Genomic DNA, 22,585 nt, shown 5'->3' on the forward strand with positions numbered 1-22,585 from the left:
ATACCCTTCTGTCCCCTCCTCCTGGGTGTCCCGTGTGCATTTGTTGGTGCACCTGCTGGTGTCTCACGTGTCTCTTTGGCTGTGTGCATGTTTCTTCATTCTTTATTCTTCCTACTCTTCAGACTGGATGATCTCAACCAATCTACTTCCAAGTTTGATGATTCTTTTTTCCGCCTGCTGAAATTGGCTACTTTTTCATTTTAGCTATAATTTTCAGCTCCAGAGTTTCTCTCTGGTTCTTTTTTATAGTTTTATTCTCTTTATTGCGATTTTCTCTCTGTTAAGACATCATTCTTCTTTCCTTTAGCTTTTTGTCTATGGTTTCTTTTAGCTCTTTGAGGGTATTTAAGACAACTGATTTAAAGTCTTTGTCTGATGAGTCTAATGTCTGTGCTTCCTTGGGACCAGTTTGTATTCGTTTCTCCTGTGAATTGACCCTACTTTCTTGTTTCTTTCCAAGCTTTGTAATAATTTCTAGAAAACTGGACATTTCAAATATTCCAAGTTGCTAACTCTGGAAGTCTGACTCTTTGTGTGTGCCTGGTCTGTCCACTAGCAGCCACTAGCTACATGCAGTGACGGTATAGCACTTGAAATGTGGATGGTCCTCACTGAGATGTGCTGAAGGCAGTGGTGTATTGGTAAACCAGCTCTGGGGGAAAGAAGCCTTGACTTATGTCATTTGCTGATTTCTGTCGTGTAAATACTCCTACTGGACTGATGTGAAACTACCAAAGTGATGTTACAAACCCTAACTTGGGAAGAGTTGTGCACAGTCCATTCTCACAAGCCAGTGGGGTCAGCTCCAGCACACCGCCTGCCGTGAGTAGAAAATATATGCCAGGTTGCAAAGAATTACCATGAAAAAGCATTGTAAAATATCTTAGTATGATATTTTTATATTGATTACATGTTGAAATGACAGTAAACCATATTTATTTAAACAAGGTGTATTATTGAAATTAATTTCGTGTTTCTTTTTACCTTTTTAATTGTAGCTATAGAAAATTTTAAATTACAGATGTTACTCATATTTCCATTGCAGAGTATTGCTCTAAATAGTTGAGACTATTGAGTATTAGAGTGATTAGGTTCTATTTCCATATCATATTTGCTTCTAGCATACAGTTGTGTTTGACCTATTACAGCCAATATTTACATGTTGACCCATAAATGAGTAAAAATAAAGCTACTCGTTTTTCAGGTTTTTTATTAAATGATTCATTATTTACAAGTATATTTCTGTATGAATATTGTTTAAACTGTCTTTTTATTTTTCATTTTAGTGGGTTTTTTTAAGAGAGGAAGAGAAAGTGTTTTAGTTACTTACTCAGCATAACCACTAATGATTATTTTAACAGCAAGTCTAATTGGTGCTTCCCGAAAAATTAATAGTGATATTAAAACCTTGAAATATGTAAAAATGTATGGCCTTTATGCTTTTTGAGAGGTTGGTTAACCTCTCTTTTTCACAGTCCAAACATTCTCAAAAAGTTAGTGGCCATATTCAATCTAAAACTGGTAAATGCCTTTTAATGAAGAAATCTTTCAAAATGGACAGTTTAAAAGACTTAAAAGTAGCACTATGTCAAGAAAATTTTATGGCAAAGATAAATCTCAACGACTCCTTACTCAGTGTTCATATAAATCTAAACTACCTAAAGCTCCTGTGATTTTCTTAGGTGAGGGGTATGAAGAGTACTTATCAGTAGATGATGGTATCCATCTGTCCATTACTTTATGAACAGCAACTGCTCTCAAGAGCAGCTTTTCTGTCTTTCATCTCCACGAGCATCTCTTCTCATTTATGAGAATTGCTGCACTTAGCTTTGCTTTTCTTGGTGATGTAGTTGAAAATGTGTACATTGTTCTTGGTAAATCTTAGAGCAGCATTAAGGAAAAGATGGGAAGTTGAGCTTTAGAATTGGTGTCAGGAGGATATGGTTCCATTTTTGGCTTTATCATAAAAATCCCTGAATATCTAACTTGATTTCTGTGTATATCTTTCCTTTTCATTAGGCTGAAGATAAATGGTCATTTGAAGATTATTTAATATTGTCAAGGTGATTCAAAGAAGAATCACTTTGAAAGTCAAATAACACTCCATTTGTTAGCCAAAGCCATGAAAGTTTACTTTCATTAAAATTGCATTAAAATGGAAAACATAGTCTTTATTAAAAGAAAATTCAGTACTCTATTTATAGTTATGTATCTTTCTATAATTATTTTATTATTTATTCATTCATAAAAAAATTGCTGGTATCTGTAGAGGAATTTCATTCAGTAGCATATGGTAACTGTCATTTATAATACTTATAATAAAATCTACCTGCCTATCTATGGACAAAAAACTATTCTCCCTACAAAAAACTATTCTCCCTAGCTTAGTTCTGTTTCATGATCAGTTTTATAGACTATTCTCTCAGAGGACCCGCCCCACCTTTTTTTTTTTAGAAAAGCAAACTTAAAGTATCCAGAAAGTTGAGTAATTAATCTTTTTTCATAAAGCAAGTGTTTCAGATTCTCAGTCTGCTTACCGTTAAGCCATTTCAGGGGACTTTCCTCGTGATCCAGTGGTTAAGACTCTGTGCTTCCAATACGGGGGCGTGGGTACAATCCCTGATCAGGGAACTAAGATCCCACATGCCGTGCAGTGCAGCCAAAAAAAAAAAAAGCCATTTCAGACTTTTTGGTAGTGTTGACCATCAATTTACAATGTAGTTTTTGTTAGACGAAGTTTCTGTTTCTGAATATATATATATATATATATATATATATATATATATATATATATACACACACACACACACACACACACACACACACACCCCTATATTTATATGTAAACATGTGTAGTTATTTTTTTCTCAATCTTCCAGTCCTTGAAAAAACCTCATTTGAGTGACAGATGTTAAGTTTAGTTTCTTTCTTCTAGTTTAGTTTCTGTTTTCAAGCAAATAGGCTACATCTCCTTTTATAGGTAAGATCTTTGAAAATAACTATTAAGTCAAGGATAAATCTTTTTCATCATTTCCATAAGATCATAGGACATAGTGATTCTGAAGTGGCAAGCTTTTATATTAGGCAAAAAAATAGGATACCCGCTGCACAGTTGTGATTAGTGAGTAAACTGTGGGGTTGCGGTCTGGCCGCACTTTCGTCTGCCCCTCCCAGCAGACTTGACAGGATTCTCACTTGCCTTCCCTCCCTCCGTCCTCTCCTCAGCATTCTCTTTCTCTCCCTCCCCTATTCCAAGTTCACTTAGTTGTTTATGTTCCCCTAAAGCTTAAATCCTTTAACCCAAATGTTGGAGGTATTTTTAATGATTCAAAACCTTTATTCAAATATAGTAAGTTAAAAGACAGTGGGACATTTTCAATATTAGGGTATCTATATTGTGGATAAAAATAAGGGAGTAATGTAATATGATTATTAAACTTGAGTGTTATATGCCTTTCAGAAAACCTCTCTTCTATTTAGAATTTAGCTGACTTGCAGGACATTTCAGGATTTATGAGGTGTGGCACACTTTTCTAACTGGGGAGGGTCACAGTTTTGATCAGATTTTCCCAGGCATCTCAAAGGCCTAAAAAATTGCTATAAGCATTCTTTTTCGCATGTGTTTGCATATATATGTGAAAAACAGATTTAGAGAGCTGGTAATTAAGTAAAATAACCAGAACAATATCTGATACAGACAGAGCAGGCGTATAAGATGTTGTTATAGACCTTATTCTTCCTCACCTGATTCCCATCCCTCTCCCTGCAAAACCAAACAAACAAGCAAAACACAACTTGCACTTTATCGGGGCCTGGTTCGCTGTGGTGGGGTTTGCATGCAGGACGTTTGCTGGGGAGTGCTCTCAGGGTCAGCACCTGTCAGGGAAGGAGCAGGCAGGACAGAGCAGAAGGGGACGTGGTCTCTAGCTGGTCCACAGGGAGCTGTGACTGGTCCTTGATAGGAGCGTGCTGCATCGTCGGCTGGTCATTGGGTCAGGCCACTCTGGGGAAGATGGCTTTCCCCAGTCGACGGGACTGCTGCCAGCTCTCAGTTGTCAGCACTTTCTGAGCCTGGAGACAGTATGCCCTGGTCCTGAGGAGTGGGCGATGTCCGTGGTACTCTGCCTCTGGGGAGAGCGAGTGCAGCACCAGATGCTCAAGCCGGAAGTCAGGACAACATCCACGACCACTCCCAGGACTCTTGAATCTGTCCCTTCTGCTCTGCTCTCTTCCCATTGTCCACAGTCCCTCTTCCCTCCGAAAGTCCTTCACACTGATTCCAGGTCATCTTTCTAATACACTTTATATTCTTCCCGTCCCCAAGCATCTTGCTTGGAGTTTCTGTGCCTCCTTTGCATGTTGTCCCGTGTCTGGGTTGCCCTGACCCTTTCTTTATCTTCATCTTTGTGATTCGTTGTTACCACTTGGTTCTGTTCTCCCCTGAAACTCATATTGAGCCCTTTCCCCTCCCCTTCCTGTAGCGTCCTGTGTTCTCCTGTATCAGGTCAACACCTGTTTGGTACTGTTTGTTCCCTTGTCTGTCCTCCCCTCCAGACTGTCTTTGTAGCCTTATCCTCCTCGAGGACATAAATGGTATCTTTCATCTCTATAAACCCAATCCTGGAGTCCCTTCAAGGGGCTAAGTGAATGTGGGCTGCGTGGATCGAGTGAGAGAGTGACCAACTGACTTGGTCATAGTCTGAAAGCTCATTTGAGAGGTGCGGGCAGGGGCTGTTGTGTACACAGACCGGGATGTTTTCCTGTTTGTGTAAACTATACACAGCAATGGCAGATTTCTGCATTTGGATTCCAGTTAATTTGATGGAGTGGTGTCGCTCTCTTCTCCAAAGTGTCCTCAGATATGAGTGGAGAAACCTCTCAAGCCCTTTTAAAGCCTGTGGAAGAACTAAATTAAGTTAGTAATTTTTTTCTTGTGGTGCTACACCAATAAAAAAAAGAGAGAAAGAGAAATGGAAATCAACTGTCTAATTGCAAAGGCTCTGGTAAAAGTGCTCTAAGATGGATTCAAACAGAATGAAGTTTCTTTGGGGAGGAAAAACATTTATTTTATGGCTCAATAAACATTTCCCAAGCACCGTCCATGTTGCTGAGTTTTCCGTATGTTCAAGTCTGGAAACAAAAAGATTTAAGAAGCTGTGTTAGAGCTCTTAGTTGAGTGGCATTACAAGACATAATTAACTATAATGAAGTAGGAGAAGTGCTTTAAAAAATTATTCTAAATGCTAGTTGAAGAGCCAGAGGGGGAAGATCTGCTGAGGAGGGAGGAGTGACATCAGGGATTGCTTCACGTAGGAAGTGACGTTTGCATTGGGTGTGAAGGTGGGGTAGGAGTTCCCCACCTGAGGGAGTCAGGCTTATCAGGCGGAAGGGGGAGCATCCATTCAATATCAGCAAATGTGATCAGGTGTGACTGTATTCCAGTTACCATTCAGGACCCTGGGAATATAGTGATGAACTAATAGCAAGGCCCCTCCTCCTCAGAGGTGATACTCCAGTGGAGGAGACAGACAGTAAAGAAATTCAGTGTGATGAGAGAAGGCTAGACAGGAGAAGGACTAGAGTGAGACGCAGGGGAGGTGAGCACATTCAGATAAGGCACCAGGGCGTGTTCTGAGGAGCCCTAGTCCTGTGAGATCTATGAAAACAGGTTCTGGAGACAAACTAGTTGAGAAACACCACCCTGGTAAGTCCTGCCCTGAAGAAACTTAAACAATTCTGGACTAAACCAAATCAAACAGTGCATCAGACAAGAAAACCCTCTGCGTTATCACAGGAGTTTTGTGAACTAAAATTCCAAACCATACACCCTGGGAGAAGCTGGACTGGAGTGTGAGGACCCAGGGGCCAGGTGGGCAGGAGGGTCCTGGGTGGGAGCGGAGGCGGGACTGTGGCCTGATGGTTTGTGGCCTTTTGAACCACGATGAGGAGTCTGGGAGCCAGCAATGCCAGGGTTAGATCTGGGTTTTAGGAAAGTTAGTTACTGTGGTGGCAGTTCAGAAGCTGTCTTGAATGAGGAAAGGATAAATCAAGAAGCTTTGCAATAAAAAGGGATTGATCAGGGCCTGAACAATGGAGAGGAAAAGATTAATTTTAAAGACCTTTGGAGGTAGAATCAATTTATTTGGATAGCTATGTTTATAGACAATGAAGAGTGACTCAGAAAAATTCTTGGCACATAATGTTTTAAACGAAGGAAAGCACATCTTCATGAGTGGGAAACTTGCCCCTGACCCCCCAGTAGGTGAAGGTCACAACAGAGTTGTAAGTTTTGTGGGAGAGACAGGGGCCAAGTAATAAGATCAAAAGTGTTCCAGACTCTACATCACAACTGTGTTTTCTCTCACCTTCGAAATGAAAATTGGAAATGGAGCGGGAAAATATCAGCAAATATCTCCTCTTGAAAGGTTGATTTTTTAGGAAGAAACAAGCTTGTTATCACTTTTAAATAAAACAGAACATGACCTTGAGTTAGAGACAGCTGAGCTGCGTGTCTGGTTGGTGAGGTCAGCGTCTCCTCCCTGCAGCCCAGGATGGGCAGGTGGCTGCATTCTGCCGCCAGAGAACCATCTGGACCTCATGGCAGGTGCTGAAGCAAAGGCGGAGAGGACGTCTCGGTGGCTGAGAGTATGAGCATCAGAAGGGAGAAGGAAGGGTGGCTCTAAGTTATAAAATGTTATCTATATTTCTATTTTCATATACGTATATATGTGTGTGTATAAGTATAAATATAACATTTCCCACCAGTACTTTGTATCGCATATGTTTGTCAACGGCTGTGATCTGTCACCAATCAAATGAGAAAACTGTTGCCTTATTTGCTCTTTGCCCCTCCCCTGCAAGGATATCTTGGTTATTAGCCACTTAATTGGGATTCAAAACCAAAGAGTAATTTGCCTTGAGGATGAAATAGTCGATGAAGTGTAATTAATGATTTTACCAAACTTAGGAAATACAAATATGATGAACATTTTCTTGTAAAGATGACAAACTGCATTGTTAAAAAAAACAAAAGAAAAACTAATATTCTTCTTGATGGACCTTAGTCAGCTGATAAGTAGTTTAAGATATAGAGAGAAAAAAGTTAAAGAATATGAGTTACCAAAATATAGTAGTTTAATACCACTATTCCTCTTAATTTTTCTTAGCCTTTTGACTACTGATGTATTAGAACAGTTGTTAAGCTTCACATTTTGTACTTTAGCCTGGAAATATTGGCATTAAAAACCAAACTCGAATTGCCATTTGAGCAATATTCTTAGACCTTCACTGGAATTTTCCTTTAAATAATAATCTTTTGTTTTCATCAAATAAGCCTTTATTTGATAAGATTCTTCAGATTGTCTAATTATATTTTTCTAAAGCCTAATTAGGAAACTTCTAGCTTAGGAATCGGAATTGGCACTTGATTTGCTTTCCTCCTTAAAGAACTGTTAGTTTGGTATTAATGCTGGTTCACGAGGAAACTGTGGTGTGCTGTGGCTCTTCCAGAAGGACCGTGGGGGCTGGAGGGAGTTTGTGTCCTTGCTGGGTGAGCACAGCTGCAGGCTGCGGGCTGCGTGGTGACATCTACGGGCCATGCAGAGTGGCTCTGTCTCACTGACCACATTTCTTGGGCTTTCTACACTTTCCTCCCACCTGCTTCTTTCACCATCCTATTTATCTTCTCTTATCTCCGTATATTCCTTCTTCTTGTAGAGTTTTCCACTCTGTGTATATGTGTTTGTCTCTCCGGTTCTCTTTCGAACCCTCCCTTTGGCCAGTCTTGCCTCTGAGCCCCCAGCCTTGGGGAGCTGGCCCTTCAGGACCTCTGCTGGCAAGACAAACACTGTCCAAAAGCACTACTGCCTATTTCCTCATTCTGGGTTTTCTACAAAGTGTTTTTTCTTAAAAAAATTTTAATGTCATATTCAATATATGACTAACACAAAAAATATATGTAAACACGCACATTATGAACTAACTAGCTATGCACCCCTGCCCCCCAAGCAAAGCATATTTTAAAAAACATGGTTAGGTAGGTAAGTTCAACATTGATACATCATAAAATATTACCACATCCAGTATTTCTTCATTCTTGAGAAAACATAAAAGAAAAATTACAGCTTCAAAGAAAAGCATACCACTTCTGGTTGAACCTAACATCTCTTCAAGCTCACAGTCATCTGGCTATGAGTCCGGCATATCTGTCCACAGCCCAGGGACACGGACTCTTCTGTTAAAACTTAGCACTTTAAAAAAAGGTCACTTGAATTACGACTACACAAAAAATTTAAATTCGAATGAGACCAACTCTTCCTAAGACCCTGAATTTCAGGAAGGAAGGATGGCTTAGTGATCACAGCTGTCATGCGTTTCAGACGTTACTGTAGACCCCTCCCTGGTCAGCCCGGCCAAGTTGGCAGTCAGCCTTCTCAGTGTCTCTGAGTTCTTCCAGGGCTGTTTAGACATATCGCAGAGAATTGAAGCTTTGACTCCAAGTTCCGTTACACAGCCCTCCGGACATCTGTCCTTCTTGGCTTTTGGTGTTTCATTGCCACATTTCGGTTTTTGCTCCTGTTTGACGAACTACATTTTAGTGTCTTGCTCACACCCCACTTCTCCTTTCCCTTCCTGTCGATTGTTAGCTTTGTCTTTCCTGCCCTGGAGTCACCCAACCATCAGCACATGGCACCAGCACCATCCTCAAAATGGACGTACCTGTGGGATATCTTAATACAGTGTTTGCCGGGGTGTTTGTATCAGAAAATTTAAGAAGAGAAGGTGCAGGGGTGGTCTGCAGTTGTGCTGTGTGCAGACAGCAGACTCACCAGTGCAAAGGCTGAAGTCAGCAGGGGGTGGGTGCTGACTCCAGGGGGCTTGAGGCCTCACACTCTTACTCATCACGTTGCCTAGCGACTAGTAAGCGGTATTTGTGGTGTTTTACATTTATTTTACATGTTAGTTCCTACTGATATGTGGGCATCTTACTGCATTTTATTTAGGAAGTCAGTTGGGGTAGGGAGAGGGTTCTTTACTCCAGAACATGGGGGGACAGGCCCTTGTGGAGTGTTATCACATAGAACAGCTGTTTTTCAAAAACAGCCCATGGCCACAAAGTGGGAAATGCTTCTATCTCTAATTGCACCCCTTCTCCCCACAACGACTGTCAGCACCTGGTCCAGGCCCCACTCGTCTGTGCCCTAGACTCTTGCAATGAGCTCACTCTCCACCCCGCCCCCAGCACAGCAGGCAGAACATCCTGTGAAAATGTGAGTCGTCCGCTTCACTCCAGTGCTTAGAGCACTGCAGCAGCTCCCTGTTCCACTCAGGAAAACCAAACCTCATTCAGTGTCCAAGACCCTTCCTTGTCTTTTCCTGTATCTCTTTAATGTAGATCATAATGGGAAACTAAAGTATGTATTTTTATTTGTTGGATTTCTTTTTAGTAATATTTCTCATTTTCTATCTGTGTTTTATTTATTTATTTTTAAAATTTTATTTATTTTATTTATTTTTGGCTGCATTGGGTCTTCATTGCTGCATGCCGGCTTTCTCTAGTTGCGGTGAGCGGGAGCTACTCTTCGTTGCGGTGCGTGGGCTTCTCATTGCGGTGGCTTCTCTTGTTGCGGAGCATGGGCTATAGGCGCGTGGGCTTCAGTAGTTGTGGCATGTGGGCTCAGTAGTTGTGGCTCGCGGCCTCTAGAGTGCAGGCTCAGTATTTGTGGCACACAGGGTTAGTTGCTCCGCAGCATGTGGGATCTTCCCGGAACAGGGCCCAAACCCATGTCCCCTGCATTGGCAGGTGGATTCTTAACCACTGTGCCACCAGGGAAGTTCTATCTTAATTTAAAACATGTAAGTTTTTTAAGGAAAAACTCTCTTAAGGAAAACAAAATCATTCAGTTGCATATGATTTTTCAATTTTTTAATTCTTTCTGCAGTTAAATGGCCCACACTAGACAGACACACTCCCCTATTTTAAGAGGGTATATTTTTTCATCTGAGAAATGAAGACAGTCCCTACTAGTAATACCCAGTCACCTCAGAGCAGTCTTTCTCTCATGTTTCTCCTATTGGCTCACTTACTGTCTCCCTGACCTGTTAGTTGCTATCTTTCTTCTTCCCTCTCTCTTCTCCTTGGGACTCAATTTATCTTCCTCTGAACAGCTTTCCTAGCCAGTGAAAAACACCCTGTTGCCTCTTTTCCCCATTACACCTCTACATCTGTGCAGAAACTTTCATCCACTCAAATGTGCTGCAACATGATAGGTGAAGTTATTTAAGGATAGATAGGCAAATGATTTATTTATGAATTTGCAAGACAACTTCAAATAAAAACTCTTCCTAGAAAGATGAAGAAAAATGTCAGAGGAAAAGTGAATGATTTTCCTTAAGGAAGAGCCTAGTCTCTGGAGTGGAGTAGGGGATGGGGTGGAGAGGGGATTGTTGTGTGATTAATCTAAATTTACATTTTTGATGGAACCTAAAATTTCAAGGTACATCAGCTTTTCTCACATTCTGTGGCTTCTCTGTCAATTTCCCATAATAACTTTTGTATATGTGTATGTCACCCAACTAGGTATTTTTATTAGTATGGTTCTTATAAGTATTTCTTTATAGCATGTTTCCCAAACATATATATTAGATTATTATATATAATGTTATATATTTATTTTGCAAGGAAGATATCTAAATATACCATATATGTGTATATATATAAACAAGAAATGTATATACACAGAATAAGATGTTAGATTCATTGTTTTGTTTTTAAATAAAAGGAGTTTATTACATACCATACAGTTGGGATTTTTGTCTATTTCTGTGAATTCATTTTCTCTTCAGGTAATTTATGGCATCATTTAAACTTAAGTTTATGTTTGAAGACCTTGCTTCTCCAAAATTGTAATTCATAGATATTCATACCTTGGTATCACTGATGTTTGCCAGTACTCAACTGCAAGTTTATCTCAGCACAGTTTGAATTATCTATGTTTAAAAACATAGGCGAATATGAGCTCAGAATGTTAGAATTACTTTAAAAACTTTGTGACTTTCTTCATTTTAAAAGTTTATAGTCATTCATTTAAAACTGATTTATTTTTCACTTTTGCTGTAATAATTCAAGAAAAGTAGACAGTTCAAATAGGCAGACAGGCAGAAACCTGGGTGCTGTGATTGGTTGGCATTTACACAGGTCTTTCACGTAGGATTTAATAAAATGTAACCTGAAATTTAGAAATGTAATCTATAAGACAGTCAGAGAAAAAGAGTTCTTTTAAGCATACTCTTGTCAGTATAATGTGATGCCCATTCTGCACTGTAATTTTTTGTGTGTATCTGTTAAAAGATGTAAGCTATATTCAATAATGAGGATAGCAAGAATTTGAGACTTCATGAACATTTCTTTTTGTCATAGGAAGGTCAGCCTTTTGAAAAGGGATAGAAATTAACATTTCTCCAGAATTATTTTTTCCTTCATTTGAGGCTGTCTGTTAATTTCAGCATTTTACTGTGTTTTATGAACAGGCCAAATATATATTCTATTTATTTGTCAGGGGAGGTGATAAAGGTGATAAAACTTTACGAATTTCAACTGTTATTGCAGTCTACTGAGAAGGATGGGAGTTTGTGCTGTTCTGAAGAGATTACATGAAGTAGAATTGGAAAGCAAATTGTATTTACAAAAGATAGGATGATGTTCCTAATAGGTGGTCAGAATAGACTATTTACTCTCACATTCTGCTGAGCTTTACTAGAAATAACTTCATTTCAGAAAAGGGCAAATCTGATTGAAGGCAAAAGCATTCCCTCTCCACAGATACTCATCCAACGGGTTTACATTAAATTTTTCTGATGGACACACAGCTGTATTTTATGCTGTATCTGTATAAACTGGTAATGTGGAAAGTAAAAATCTAAATAGTATACTTATTGCTTCATACAGCAACCATTTAGATTACTAGATTTATATCTACAGTTTTGGAAGAGATGTTGCAATATGATATTCTGACAATAACTGTCGAAGTCATAATACTAGGATCTGTTTTCATCTTGTTGTCAAGGTAAAGTTACTGAAATTCACATTTGGTAGGTCAGCAAGATCACTTACTATCTCTTGTCATCAGTGGTTTAATGCCAACCTAAACAGCTACTGTATGATGTCAACATTATCACAGTGTCCAGGCTGCAGGGGTACAGCATGCTACATGATTTAACGCATTTCCTATCTGGAATGAAGATTATGAAAAGGCTGGCAACCAGGAGCTACAGTGGTTTAGAAATTTAATTTCTAATTTTTCTTTCACTTTTTTCCCTTCATTTTAGATTTTGGATTTAGTAAAAGGGACACATTACCATCTAGCCTGTCAGAAGTTCTTTGAGATGACACATAATGTAAGTAAATTTTTAAACTTTATAACCTGATCCTTTGTCTTTTGTTACTCTGTGTTTCATTTAGGATTTTTTGCTGTAGCAGTAGAAACCACTCTAGCTGTTTTCAGTGGAAAGGGAATTATTACACAGTATGAGGTTGCTTATAGAAGGGCCAGGGAATTAGGCTTGGATGCTACAGAACCAGGAATATTGTAACTAAGAGAAGCTACATCCTGAGAAAATCTTACTATGGCTGCCACCCACCACTCCACTGCTAGGGATAAGACCAAGGGTTGGCAAACTTTCTGTGAAGGGCCAGGTCGTGAAAGTTTGAAGCTTTGTGGTCCACGTGTTCCCTGTCACAGCTGCTTCCATCTGCTGCTCTCGTGCAAAAGCAGCCTAGACGGTGTGTGAAGGTGCGGGCATGCTTCTGTCCCAGTAGAACTTTATTTACAAGAGCAAATTCTGGGCCAGACTGGACCCACAGGCCTTAGGTAACCACTTCTCAGAGTAGGTCTGGAACACTGGCTTCAGCTGTCCAGAAGAACTGAAGGCTTTTGCCATCTTTCTTGTAGAAAACTGGATGCTTTTACTTGTGGTTGCCAACTCACGTTACCCTAATCTAGTTCTCAAGTCTTGTGTTTATCTGCATGGCGACCTAGGTTATACAGTGGACCCCTAGCTGCAAGAGAGTCAGGGAAATGTGTTTGGTTGTTTTCTTGCCAGCCTCCTATACAGAAGGCCTGCTAGTAGGTCCTGAGAGGTGTAAAGCATAGGTCACAAACTCAGAGGCCTGCAGGGGTCAGGAAGATAACCCAAAAAAGTGAAACTACCTGAGATGAACACCACTGAAGAAGTCATGCTGTTAGAGATGTTCACATTGACAAGTTTTAAGGCCGTGTGCAGGCCAACAGCACATCTGAAGGTCGACTTAGCTCACAGACCCCCAGTTTGCAAGTACTGGTCCTGTTCATGGCTTCCTAACCCAGGAAAGACAGCCAAGAATGCACCAGAGGTCCATGCACCTCTTGAAACATTTTTTTCTCTAAGTACATATGTGCGTTTTTGGAGTCGAGCATTTATCAGGTTTCAAAGGGATTCGTGACCTTCCCAAAAAAGATGCTGCATGTATTGAATTCATCATCAGCTACCACGACGTGCTGAGTTTTTTTTTTTTTTTTTTTTTTTTGGCCTCGCCGCACAGCACGTGGGGTCTTAGTTCCCTGACCAGGGATTGAAGCCGTGCCCCCTGCATTGGAAGCACGCAGTCTTAACCACTGGACTGCCAGGGAAGTCCCCACAATATGCTAAGTTTTATAATCACTTTTACGTTTTCTAGTTTTCATGAAATAACTTTTCTTTTGTGGTTATATAATTGCAGAATTCCTTACATATTTCATAGCAAAAATATAACATCACTGATAATAATGAAAATAATAATGGTAATATCAGCCAACACCTACAGAACCCTTCACATGTGCCAGGCCTAGCAGTTAGTGCTCTGGACACACTGGCTCCTTTGGTCCACACTGCAGACCACAGCTGGGCACGATTTGCATCCCCATCATGACAAAGCTTAGAGATGCTGAGAGCCTAAGGTCCTAAGGAGTGGAGCTTAAATTTGAACCAGGCTGTCGAGGACCTCATCTAGAGCTCATGATCTAACCCTGACTGCTGTTCTGTAAAACCTGGGACTGTATTTGTAATAACAGCTGTGGAGGCCATTAGTATTTTCCTGTCTAGATTCATGATGCAGCCTTCATAGTTTATGGTGAAAAACAAACAGGCCTAGTGACTCTGCATGATGCCCTAGGGACCACAGCTAGTTAGTGGGAGGTCTGGAGCCAGAACCCTGGTCTGGTCTGGCCCCTGGGTCCAGTCCTCTTACTATTACACCTAACTGTTGAAAATAGTGTTTTTATTTAAAAACATAAAAATTTTATTTTCACACAGTTGAAAGGACTAAACATCAATATAGTAGTAAACAACAAATTCTCATCAGTTTTGTCAGAATAGGAATCTCAACAGATAAGCCACATCTCTTTGGTATTTTCAGCATCATCTTTGCAAACTCTTTCCCTTGTAGACTGTATTCTTTAATTTGCTTGCTCAGCTTGAGAATTTTAATTTAATATGTGTTCTTAATTATTTGTGGACCCTTTTAATTAAGAAGCCTCAGAACTTTAACAAATTGAGGTCTCTTATTCAACCTCTTACCTTTTTTTTAGAGAAGATATGAAAATTAGATTCAAACACTGAGTTTGTGACATCACTAAAAAGTAAGAAGTGCTTTTTTATTTCTCAAATCTGCTTTTGTAGCATCTCTCCTATTGATTATTCCTGCAAGAGTATTACTACTATAGCCAATTTTTAAAACTTGCCTTAGATTAATGAAGATATTAAAAAGACATATGTCTAAATCCTCCCACATATAGAAGTCTACTTTAAGCCACATATAAATCAAGGGAATAAAAAGGCTGTTTGCATCCACTAGATGTCTCACTATAGATTTTTTGTTGTGAATATGTCTCTTTGCTTATTATTTTTTCTAATTTAATTTAAAAATAGAATCTATTTTTATTTCATGTTGCTGCCATTCTCCTCCCCCCCCCAAAAAAACCTCCTATGTTTATTTTCTTGAGGCCTCTGTGATTAAACTCACTTTAATGAAAGTTTTGAAAATGAACCAGTTAACTGATAACATTTACAGCAGTGCTGCAGTGGTTCCATATGGCTTTTTTGGTAAGACCAGCTGCCTCATTATAAGGTGTCATTGCAAAACCTCTTGATTAAAACCCAAACATCCCATAGGTAAAACAGTATTGCTTCCAGTCCTTCAAAATCCACATTTTCTGTGGCAGAAATATGAGACCTATGTTTGTGTGAAGGTCATTGTGTGCAGAACATGCTCATTCCAAGCTCATGTTTGAGAGAGATTCACTTGGTAGATATCAAAAGTTGGCCTGCTTGAAATCTGTTTTCCTCAGTATTTTTAGGGAACAATGTTTTATATTGAAGTGAATTTTTTTTTCTTTTGGCATACTCCATTTGTAAATGAAAACACTAGGCCTTGTGTAGATTAAACTCTGGATTTTAATTGAAAATAGTTTCTTTAGAAATAGATCTCTTTAAGCGCTGAGTCATTCTGAATACTTATTTTGCAAATAGCTGAGCATAATTCTCTTTTCACCATAGAAATCTCTACAAAAATCTTGTTAAAATCTATCACACATTTTCCTGCAATCTTAAACGGTATATACCAAGTACATTTAAGCTTTGTAATCATCACTCAGGATCATTGTGGAGATCAGTTAAAACCCTGAGCCGGGAGCCCCACCGTCTCTCATGCGGGTCACTCACTGCAGTGCCTTCCTGACTCCTTTCCCAGCAGCTGCACACATGCACCGGCCCAGTTCTTTCCCCTCCACACAGCTGCTAGGGTGATCTTTAAAACAGAAAAACCTGATCATTTCAGTAACCTGCTTTTAAAAAAAACTTTAAAAGCCTTCCCCATCGCTCTTCAGGTGAAATCCAAAATTTATAATGCAGCCTATAAAGGGCTCCATCCTACTTCTTTCTTCTACCAGTCTTGTTTTAGCTCTTTATGGTACTGTGGGTCTTCCAAGATAACAGGACAGAATGAAGATGCATCACAGAATTTCCCTCTCCCATTATTTAACAAAATGTACAAAACATAATAAAAAAATCATCAACCACAAAGAAAAAACATCACCATAGCAACCAAACAAGAAAAAAGGCAAGGAAAGAAACAAGATTCATATCAGACAAAATTGTGAAAATTCTCACTTAGTATTTCCATATCTAGAATGAAGCAAACTGAATATTCCTTTTTTTTTTTTTTAATGAGGAGTAAAGGAAAGAGCTGCTGACTTTGAAGCAATAATAAATGTGGCATTTAGATGTGGGTAAATCTCTTTCTCTATTCTTTTTACTAAATAATTTTAAAGTAAAATCTATTTTCATTCTATTTGGTTTATGCTTCTCCCCTTCCTCCCTAAAAATCCCTAATTTTATTTTCCTGAGCAAAATGAAAGGTACCTTCCTTCAGGCAAAAATAAAAGTGAAAGAAGGAAAACACTCAAAAGAAAGAACCCATCCTAGAAGAAACAATCCAGTAAACAGAAGGAAACTCTTCATAAGTTCATCATGCTACCAGACATCTTAATAGATGTTTGGTAAAATGAGCTTACTTAACAAAATGAGTTAAGAAATGGTGATTGCAGACCTAAGAGAGAAATTGAAAAACATGACATCATACAGAACCATGGTTATAGGCCCTCATTTCAAGACCCCTGGCATTGTTTTAGTTGGTTAATAAAAGTATTAATTAAAATGGGCAGTCATAAAAAAATGTATTTTTTAAACATTACATTTTAAAGGTAAAACATTTGAATGCCATTTGTTTACTAATCTTTTGATATTAAGGGCAGGGTCTTTTGTTTGAATGTAGGTTTGGGATTGGAATTTGATTTTATTTTTTTTCAAAAACCATATGCATACTACACCATCACCAATTTCCAGTTTTGGTTTCTTGAAAGTGGAAAAGGAACTTAATTATAATACAAAGCAATCTGATCTTTCTCCCTATCTTTTGGGAAGTTCAGTTTTGTTTTCTTTTGTTTTAAGTAACTTGCCTTTCCTGAGTCTTTCCAAGCATTTAATTTAGATTTCATAGAACCAACAACTCTTTCTTTTTACACTCCTATTTCTTTGGTTTTCCTCATAGCAACCCTATGACATAGCTGCTATTATTACCTCCATTTCATGGGGGAGGAAACTGAGGCTTAGTATAAAGATTACCATATTTCATTTTGTCCACACTGAAATCTAATCATTCACTTTAATCCACAGAGTCATCTTCTGTGATAGATATATTGACACTTTTAACAACTTGAAGCAAGGTGTAGAAAATACCCGATATGTAATTAAGTATCACAAAAGGTGCTAGCTTCTTTTTGCATGAAATGACACCACTGTGTTTTTTATAATCTTTATAGACAAGTTTATCTCTAGAAATAATATTTATAATGATATGATTGTAAGTTTGTTTGACTTTCCATAAAACCTCTTAAAACAGATTTCAGGGGAACTAAGTGAGCTAAAGGCCTGAATTCTAATTCAGACAGATCCAGTTTCTAGTGCTCTATGACTTTGCCTAAACCATGTAAAAAATCTCTTTGGGTCTCAGTTTCCTAGTCTGTACATGGAGAAGATCCAGTTTAAAGTATTCCCTACATCTTTCCAATCTCTAATATTCTGTATTTATAAAAACCATAAAGTCTTCTGATTGAAACGTGCTAGGCAATAAACTTACATTTCATGGAACACTTTGTAAAATGCAAACTTTATATTGAATCTCCCAGTTTTTTAATGAATTGGGTGAAAAACAATATAATGAAGAAGTTCACAAATGACTCTGTTGTTAATAAAAAATCCTAGATAAAACATTCAGGAAACATTTTGAAATTAAGCAGCAAAGTAGCAGGTAAAAAATTGTTCTTAGTGATCTGAGTAGTAACTCTTAAATCAGTGTGTACACTATCAATCTGCTATACACTGAATTATTATAAAAGTATTGGTCTGGTGCTTCCCTGGTGGCGCAGTGGTTGAGAGTCCGCCTGCTGATGCAGGGGACACAGGTTCATGCCCCGGTCCGGGAAGATCCCACATGCCACGGAGCGGCTGGGCCCGTGAGCCATGGCCACTGACCCTGCGTGTCCGGAGCCTGTGCTCCGCAACGGGAGAGGCCACAACAGGGAGAGGCCACAACAGTGAGAGGCCTGTGTACCGCAAAAAGAAAAAAAAGTATTGGTCCAACATGTATCAACAAGTGACTAAAGAGAATCAAGAGAATCCTGAGGTTCTGAAATAAGTTTTAGAAAAGACCTTGTTTCTGTTTATGGGTCTACCTGTTAAGAAGGTTCATCCTGAACTGTGACGGTAACTTTTAACTCCCTGCTAATCCATTTTAATCTACCATAAGATTACACATATCTTTAATCGCATCACTTCCCTTCTTAAGGAATTTTAGTGACTCTGTGATGCCTACAAAATTAGGTCTAGGCTACTTACCCTGGTTGTCAAGGCTCTCTGTGGTCTGGCCCCAACCTGTCTTTCCAGCCTTATTTCCTGTTACCCTCTTTCTGTGCCTTTCACAGCAGCCCACCTGCACTACCTGCTTCCCTAGACATTCCTCTTCACCCTGCCCCTGGGATCCTGCTGCTTGATTCACCCTGGACCTCATTATCCCAGCTTTTCACTCTCTCATCTTTCCAAACCCAACTCATCTGGAAAGATCCTCCCTCCTTTTTTCGTGTTTTTCTTTTTTTTTAAACAAATATTTATTGGCCAACAAGATGCCAGGCATTGCTTGGATGTGCCTTTGAGCCGTCTGAGGTGGCAGGTAGGAGTTGGGTGGGGAAGCAGAGCCAAGTGCAAGGTGTCTGGGCTGGACGTAGAGCGCAAGATTCGTAACTGTCAGGCGGTGGCTGAAACTCCCTGTGAGTGAAATCATGTAAGCAGTGGTTTGAGTGTTTTGAACGAGAATCTGTGTTTCATGTATTGAGTAGGTTTTGAATGAGGTCTGGGCGGTTCTTGACGTCCCTTTATTTGTACTTTTGTTACGTATTAATGTTATACACATTTGCTTGCCTGTACAGGTAGATGATTGTGGCTTTTCTTTGAGTCATCCAAACCAGTTCTTTTTTGAGAGCCAGCGGATCCTCAGTGGAGGTAAAGACTTCAAGAAGGAATCCGTCCAACCAGAAACGCCCCAATCCAAACTGAGTGTCCAGAGAAGCAAGGATGCGTCATCTGCTCTGGCCTCGCTCAACTCCTCTCTGGAAATGGATCTGGAGGGACTGGAGGAGTTGCTTCAGTGAACGATTCTTGGGCAGTTGGTAGCCTGTCTTCCTCAATAGTTTTTATTTCCTACTTTACAATTTTATCTTCTTCTTTTTTGTCTGCCTTCTCCCTCCACCCGACCCCCTTTCATCCATCCACACGTTCACGCGCTTCACGGAAGGCCACCTTGCAGGTAAAAACAAAGACCTCGTATATTTTGCTGTGACAAAAGAGAAGAGGAAGAATTTCTTTTGAAATCTAACGCTTGAATGGTGTGATTTAAGTCCCATTTTAGGAGATAAAACAGCTTTCTGGACTGGTTACAGTCCCCTAGAAACAGTACGACTAAGAACAGCTTTTATTTTAACACTTACCACTGTAATGTTGACCCAGGCCTTTTCTAGACCATTTCTGTTAATAAATATCAAAATGTATAATGAGTGTGTCTGCGTGTAATTGTGAGTCATATTATGCCTTAACAGAGGAGATATTACCTCAGCTTTTAAAGTGGTATTTGGGAATATGCAATGTATTGCCAAATCACCAGTGAAGATTTTAAACTGTTCTTCCTTTTTCTCTTGAGTTGGTCATTCCAAGATTTCTTGGAATATTTAGTAACATATAATTAAATGAGATATTATCTGAACCTTTGCTTGTCTTTTGTGAATTATTACCTAGTTCAGAAAATAGTGTTATTCCACTACAAATTACCTCTATAAATCTCTCCCTTCTGAAACCATCTGCTATTCCTTGTATCATGCATAATTCTCAGCAGGAATCTAATGACTGCCGACCACTTCATCCATGGACTGCAAAACCACGCCCTTTTTTTTTTTTTTTAATGTTAAGAACAAGTGCTTCATGTGGCTGTTTTAACCACAGAATTAAGTTAGTGATGGAAAGCCAAGCATAGAAAGGTAGGTCTCTGTTGTATTAAAAGGGAAAAACAAGCAGCAGTCTTACTACTGTAGCTCAGTGAGAAATCTTAGGACAGGGTATTTCATATCTGGCACAATGCAAGGCTTTCTTTTTCTCCTGCCGCACGTTCTCCTTTCTTGAAGCCTGTGTGCCCACCAGCTAACAGCTCAGAGCCCTCGACAGCAAGCAGATGTGTCTGAGTTGACTGTTCTATCCTAGCAGCCTCAAGAACTTGAATGTTTTGTGTCTAGTCAAACTCCAAAATAACACTAGTTTAAATATTAGTTGTATTATCAGTTCCATTTCTTTGTAATAAGGCTTGCTCTCCTGTCATATATTATACAGAAGAATATATAAATATTTTGTGAAGTGTGTAAATTAGAGGATAGGGGTTAGAGGTTTATGTAAGAAGATAGACATTAATGCCTTTCTGGTGGTTTGTGGACTTGGAAAAAGCAATTTATTTTTCATGCTTCACAGGTCTAGACAATTTTGATTGTTTTCTTTGAAAGACCTGTTTGAATCAGATGATGTAGGAAGAACTCAAAAGAAAAATCAAAAGCCAGCAGCCTCTTTTCAAAACAGTAGCCAATGAAAAAGAATATGGGCCTTCCGGATCTTTTAACTTCTGGTCTTTTATTACCTCTTCAAGGAGGAGAGGCTGTACGATTGTCAGAGACAAAAGAAGAGACAGTCGAAGCCAGAGACCAGGTTGGAAATTTGCACCTGGTAGAAGCACTGACATTGTTTGTGGAGATTCTATCCCATTTCTTTCATTTTGTTTTTCACTCTGCCAAGACAGTATAAAACTCCTAATTGCAATGTGCATAAAAGAACACTAGGAAGATTTTAAGTAAACTTTTTAGGAATACTTATTATAGTTGTGAAAGTGAATAGTCACAGATTTTGAATGAGGGGGAGCAGAATAAAGCAATGGGAAGGATCTTTAATTCATACGGAATTTTAAGATGAGGGATTTCTCTCTGTAAAAGCATGAGGAGCATTTGCTTCTTACACTTTGCTGCCTTACTGATACTCAGGGTCTTTGCAAGCAAACTTCTGTAATTCTTTGCAAAGAAGAAAAGAAAACTGGGATTTAAGCTTGAAAGGCGAAATGAGACAACTCTCAAATTCTGGTTTGGTTAGTCTACTGTTTGCAAATTTAATCAAGGTCTTCCACAGGCATCGGCTTGACATTAAATTTAAGTGCGCATTAAACAGAGTTGACAGCCGTGCTGAACATGAAGCTTGGTCTGAGGACATCTTTACAGCTGGAAGGGAAAGAAAGTCGAGAAGCCTCAAACCACTGTGGTAATTAGATCCATTTGTTAACTTCTTTTCTAATGTTGGCAAAGGGAGGAGAGAGAAGGCTGGCAGGGAGCCAGAGGGACCGGAGCCAGGAAGGCAGGGCGCTGCTCCCAGAGGAAACTGAACAGTCAGGGAGGGCCCTGCTGCAGAGGAAGGGGCAGCCCTTTCAACGCACAGACAGGAGCACTGTGTGCGAAAGGTGCGTTTTGAACAGGTGTGCGGGTTTGGTTGTCAGGTGCCCTGGAAGGTGCACAGCATTACCTGGGAATGGGCTTCCCAAAGACACTGTCTGCCCAGAGGTAGTGTTTCTCACAAGGATATCTAACTTATATGCAGGTAATCACTTATTTACCCAGAACGTCTGGCCTCCTTTTCAGTATGGAGCTTCTTTTTGACAGATAGCCATTGTCCTGGTCTAAGGCTTTTCACTCTAATTGGCATTGTAGGCAATTAGCTCTGTGATGCTATGGAAATCTTGTCACCTGTAGGAAATTATCTTCCCACTTATCTCACCTTCCTGACAAAAGTGATACAATTTCCTGTTATTGGGTTTGCTTTCTGTCCCATAAGCTTTCTTTGTCCATTCTTCATGACATTTTATTTTCTCCAAGAATTATCACTGTAGAACCTTATCAAAAGCTAAAGAATATGTCTGTACATAGAGCTTCTGTATTGTCCCTGAGCCTTTAGGTGCAAGACTGTTTTTGAACGTTGATGACAAGGTAGTGAAACAGCACTGCTAATAAATGCATGATGGATTTTTCAATTCAGCCCTGTGTTTCTAGGTATTCATTCACCATAATGGAACTATGAGGCTCTTTGAGGGGTTTTGGTTTTTTGAATTTTTTAATTGAAGTATAGTTAATTTACAGTGTTGGGTTAGTTTCAAGTGTACAGCGCAGTGATTCAGTTATACATATATTCTTTTTCAGATTCTTTTCCATTATAAGTTATTACAAGATGTTGAGTACAGTAGTAGGTTCCTGTTGTTTACCTATTTTATGTATAGTAGTGTGTTTGAATTTTTACACTGAAAGCATGGAGAGAAAGTAAATTCAGCAAATAATGCATTTAATTTAGAATCTGTGGGGGCTCCAATCAAGATGGCAGGGTAGAAGGA

General features: G+C 39.3%; 1 protein-coding gene across 2 annotated transcripts in view; it reads left to right on the forward strand.

The window, feature by feature from the left end:
- The window catches only part of PRIM2 (DNA primase subunit 2), a 277,151-nt gene extending 257,329 nt beyond the window's left edge, over window positions 1-19,822 (forward strand). For both annotated transcript variants that reach the window (XM_060021359.1, XM_060021360.1), the window contains exons 13-14: window positions 12,328-12,396; window positions 19,056-19,822. In XM_060021359.1, the coding sequence (XP_059877342.1) occupies window positions 12,328-12,396; window positions 19,056-19,277 (291 nt within the window). In that variant the 3' untranslated portion in view covers window positions 19,278-19,822. The remainder of the gene's footprint in view (window positions 1-12,327; window positions 12,397-19,055) is intronic.
- Window positions 19,823-22,585: the final 2,763 nt, after the last annotated feature.

Source organism: Delphinus delphis, chromosome 10 (genome assembly GCF_949987515.2).
Source record: "Delphinus delphis chromosome 10, mDelDel1.2, whole genome shotgun sequence".
Taxonomy (NCBI): domain Eukaryota; kingdom Metazoa; phylum Chordata; class Mammalia; order Artiodactyla; family Delphinidae; genus Delphinus; species Delphinus delphis.